The sequence below is a fragment of the Micropterus dolomieu genome, linkage group LG06, assembly GCF_021292245.1.
Source record: "Micropterus dolomieu isolate WLL.071019.BEF.003 ecotype Adirondacks linkage group LG06, ASM2129224v1, whole genome shotgun sequence".
Classification (NCBI taxonomy): Eukaryota; Metazoa; Chordata; class Actinopteri; order Centrarchiformes; family Centrarchidae; genus Micropterus; species Micropterus dolomieu.
The window spans coordinates 3,466,048-3,471,012 of NC_060155.1; the positions used below are offsets into that span (position 1 = coordinate 3,466,048).

At 38.6% G+C, this 4,965-nt stretch overlaps 1 protein-coding gene across 3 annotated transcripts in view; it reads right to left on the reverse strand.

Moving 5' to 3' along the window:
• The window catches only part of LOC123972856, a 6,711-nt gene extending 3,316 nt beyond the window's left edge, over positions 1-3,395 (reverse strand). Inside the window, exons 1-5 of one of the 3 annotated variants that reach the window (XR_006825486.1) lie at positions 3,239-3,395; positions 2,941-3,120; positions 1,813-1,851; positions 1,276-1,561; positions 614-759 (exon numbers count right to left, since the gene is read on the reverse strand). Coding sequence is in view for 2 of the 3 variants with exons in the window: in XM_046052578.1 (XP_045908534.1) it covers positions 614-759; positions 1,276-1,561; positions 1,813-1,846 (466 nt within the window). In the remaining variant the exon portion in view is untranslated. Of the gene's footprint in view, positions 1-613; positions 760-1,275; positions 1,562-1,812; positions 1,852-2,940; positions 3,123-3,238 lie in introns of those variants that run through there. The other 2 variants (XM_046052578.1, XM_046052579.1) reach the window with 2 other exon arrangements.
• Between the last annotated feature and the right edge of the window lie 1,570 nt (positions 3,396-4,965).

Below are 4,965 nucleotides of genomic sequence, written 5' to 3' on the forward strand. Positions count from 1 at the left end.
AAACATCAGTGTTACATTTTTCAAGCGCATTGAAACTAAACAAGGGAACAGGGTGACACACAACAAGGACTTTAAGAGCAGAGGGTCCAAAAACAGAGGAGTCATCCACTTTAGAATTCTTTCCTCTGATAATGGCATCATTCTCTTTCAACTCTTTCTCATCTTAAGGTTCAGAATATAATAACAAAAGGTATGAGTGAGATGGGAAGAAAGTGAACATCTGAGAGAAAAACTAAAAGGTGCAATACGGGTGCATACATCATACACACATAGACCAGAATACAGTCCTTCATGTATCAGACCTTGGGCTCTGTGGCCATCACTTTGAACCTTCACCATGATTAGCTTGAACAATTAGCCTACATACAGCAAGTCAATTTCAATTCATTTAAAGCTTTGTAAATCTGTAATCTACTAAAATAATATTGTGCGTTGTTTTTTTGTCTTACTTCTTGTCCTAATAATATCTGCTCTTAGTGTATTAATTCACTTTTTGTTTAGCTGTAAAGGAGACATTTCAGTCTTCAGTTAAAGTATTAACTCATGTCTCAACTATATCTGTGCACTGCAGTGAATAAGCAACTCACGTTGTGGGTGAGAACATTTCTTGTACCTGTTATTGTGCCGTAGATCATCACTTCACACAGAATTAACGGTTTATTTCCTGGATAGAAGACAGTGATGTAGCGCCCCAACATGGTTGTATTACATGTGAAGTTATTCCACTCGTTTTGTTTAAAGTTTGTGATGTTTTCACATCTGGAAGAGAGAAAAATATAAACATACTGTACATTAAAAGGGAGAGAAACAGAAAGGGCAGGAAAAGTGATGTTTGTGCTTGCTTTGGATTTGTGGAAGCTGAAAAAAGGAAGCAAGTTCTACAGACACCTCCGTCACCCAGAGAGTAACTCCATAATTCTGCCAGTGTCTGTGGGGCTATGAAGTATACTAAGCTGCCTGTCTGTATCTTATGTTGTTGATTGATGCACCAACAACACACTCAGTCCAACGGCCAGCACTAAGTACCTTTTGTTAGGTTTCAACGCATTGAAGATTTTTAAGGCTTTAAATTTATTTTTTACTCTGAAATCAAGCCACATGGGTTAATCTATTGTCACTGGAGCTGTGAGTTAGAAATGTCACTGGAGGCATGAAAACAAAAATTTATTATGACCAGAAACCCTCTTCAGATATATTTGTCATTTCTAATCCTTGAAGCCAATCTTAGATGAATTAAATATGAAATGAAACATTCAAGTAACATAAAGGTATTACATGCTGTTAGTGATGCCGTTGTTTTCACGCGAGCTTCCAATGTGGATCTGAGCACCGCTTATGTCAGTGTTGACCGCAGCTGTGTTGTAGATAGTGATACAAGAAATGTTGCAGACAACCAGTAGGTCAATTCTCCACCAGGAGTCCTTTAATTCCCGAGTGATAGAACATTCTGTCTTATCCCCATCAGTAGCTCTTTCAGAGGAGAAGATGACATTATGTGTGTAGGTTGATGACTGTGATGTTGTTGTCGCATTCAGTGTTAAGCGTTGTGTGTTGCAGAGAGCTGTAGATGAAGAAAAAAAAAAAGAATAGAAAAATTCACTTTAAAACATTTGCCCTTACATATTTAGCATATAAGTACTTTTTTAAAATGACTGGAGAGGAATTAAACTGATGAGTGTAAAGAAATGCTTTTAGTCCTGTACAATCATCATTTTGTGCCTTTTTTTTTTGTGGCTCTGCCCTACAATCTCATCTGTGTATCAACTGTTTAAAAGATCGCTGACATGCATGTGCACAAAGTGATCTGCTTACCAATCAGAGAGATGAACAACAGACTCCACAGCATCTTTACTGTGGAGGAGAAAACAGCATCAGCAGCAACACAATAGCATAGCAACATCAGTTGATTAGAGGCACAAACAGGTGCACTGAAATCCGAAATAAAGGTTTCAATGTATTTTAAATTGTACAAATGCAGCTACCTACATTTAAGAGACACACTGTGTGACTCTATAACATTAGAAAAGCGAAAATGCAATTTAAGTTGTAGTAACCTCACTCACCTTTTTCTCTTTCCACAATGATTTTAATATGATGCCCTCTCTCAGACCAATATTTACATCTGTCCACTATGACTGCAACATAAGACTATATACTGTCTCTGGTCAACCCACATAATAAGTGCATCATGGCTCCAACAAATGCAAATATCTGTGCATTTCCTTCACATTTGAGATGTTGTGTATGAAAAGCTATTTCACTTTGATGTACAAATCTATTCGCCTAGCTTCTGGGTTAAGTAGTGTTTTTTGTAGGGTTTCTGCAAAACAAATTTGATTATCTGTTTCATCAGTTACATTTAAACAGGTGGGATTCTGACTATGTATTCATAACTGACACTTACTAATGGTTTGGTTAAACCACTGTCAAATAGAATCAGAGAAAATCTATTAATTTCTGACAGAAAAAGTATGTTGGAAGTCTCAAACAATCATTCATCAAATCACTAATAAATAGCTATGGTGATAAATAGCTGAACATCAAAAGTAAGAAATGGGGACTGACTAGTAGGGTCTATGTTTGAATCTGCTTTGCATTTAGTCCTGACTGCTTCATACCACATTTATGTAAAGCAAAACATGCAAAATGTTGCTCACAAGTGAACATTTTTTGATCAAAATGTGTTGGGTTTTGTTCTCAAAGAAGTATAAATATGAATATTTTCTAAATTAATCTAGAAATCAAACTACAGCCTTCACAATGGCTGTGCTTTGTAAAACTGGTAGCTACTTGTTGATGAATGCAGGGAATTCTTAAACTTTTCTCTCACACATACTGTGTTTGATCAGCATTTATGTCATCTGAATCCACATGTATGGATAAATTATCCACCCGCTTATTATTATTATTTTCTCCAAACAAACTCCTCCAAATTTCTACCTGGATATCATCACGGAGCACCGACAGGGTCATGTTGAGTTGGTCGGTAGACGTTAGAGGGTCATGAATAAGAACGTCTCAGATGGTCTCATCACAGATCATACCACGGGGATCCCTCCTTAGTTCCTGAGGTTTCTCCCAACTACTCAATAGATCAGTTGCCCCCTGCAGAGATTTGTGCTTTCAGGTGGAAATGGAGGGAACAGGTGAAGATAGTTTGTAATCAACTGTGGGCACAGGCAGATCAATGCAAACTATATTGAAAGTGGATCAAATCTTCTTACAAAACAAAACCAACCTGGAACAAATGCATTAATATGTAACTTAATATAAATTACTGTCTTGTGACAGCAACACACCCTGCCTCTTTCAAACAGCTCCTATTCTCTTGGAACAAAACAAAACCAGGTCTCTTGCACCTGCATCCACTGCACACAGATGACAAAATTACAGATATATGAAGGATATGGATGTGAGGGGACGTTGGGCAACTTCCAGGTGCCGTCAAACTGATGGGACCTGAGCCACGTTACCTCCATCCTACCTCAGAGACCTAGAAAGAAGACAGACTAAACAAACACACAAGAGGCAAAGCCCAAGCACATCATTCATGAAAGAAGGACAAAAGAACAAAAACACACAGAGATTTTAGCTGCAGTATTCTGCACCATTTGAAGGCTTTTAGTATGAGCATGCAGCAGGCCTGACAGCAAGACGTTACAATAATCAAGTCCATACCTGTCAAGTTTTGGATTTTATAATAAGGGAAATTTTCCGGCGTGCACCTTGAGCAGTCCCACCACTCCAAGCAAGCTCCAGTATCCCTTACAAAAGGGTATATATGAAGAGCATTTATTTAAATGCTTATTTGCAGATTTTCTGTTCATTACATTTACATTTTATTTTCATTCCACACATTCTTTTCATTTCATATTGCTTTTCTTTTAAAGTTTTTCTTTTAATTTCACATAACGTTTCTTTACTCTTTTAGTGAGTTATTGTACAAATTTGTTGCAGACTTTGCATTTTTTAAGACTGTTTTGGAAGGAGTGTATTTGTGGGCTAGGCCAATGTGGTTAATTTTACATGAGGGTTTGGTAATGAGCTCAGATTGGGAATGTTTTGTTTTTATTTTTACTCCACCCGGGGTATTATTATTTTTTAATAACGCAGGTTAAAATACGTGAGATTTAAGGGACATACCAGGGACAGGTATGATCAAGTCAGGATTAAATAATGGTGTTTATTAGGGTCTGTTACGTCCCCCTGTTGGTCTAGGGGAGTGGGGGCCATAAACCTATAGGCAAAACTGGTATAGATCTTAAAAAGGTAACTTTTATTTGGTAACTGGGGATGCAGACAGGTAACAACAAACAAAAGGAGGGTGGATGAGGGTGCTGTGAAAATAACAAACCAAGTTAAAATAAAAAGGTACAGTCCTCCTTTTGAGGACCTAACTATATATTTAAACTGAGTTAATTCTTACTACCAAAAACACAAAGAGCACAGCACCCACCACACGTGATGAAAACTAACATAAGATTACTACGTGTGGTGGTCTGTGTGGACTCTGGCCCTAATTCCACCCGTTTGTTAACCACAAGCTGGGGAATGCACACAAACCAAAATATTCAAAGATACTGTGATTACTGGCTACTAAACATAACCACCAATAGATTACGACAGACTTAAGGGAATTTCTCCACTAAACACAATGCAGAGCTAACTAACAAGATACCCAGTCAATACAAGCGGCACACAAGTCAGTTGGCTGTGACAAGCTGCCTCGAGCAACTGGTGGGCTCTCCTTATGAGCAGGAGGTAATCCCGATGTGGTGACCAGCCATTGGTTGAGCGGGAACAGAGGGAACCAATGGGTGGGACTGAAGTCAGCACCCCAGAAACCAGGAAGTAGGCGGGTCTTCCTTCCACAGGGACACAGCCTACTTGGTAGAGGTGAGACAGAAAAGGGGAAACACAAAGGTGACAGCGACAGCCGTGACAGGGTCCCTGCATCAGCCAGTG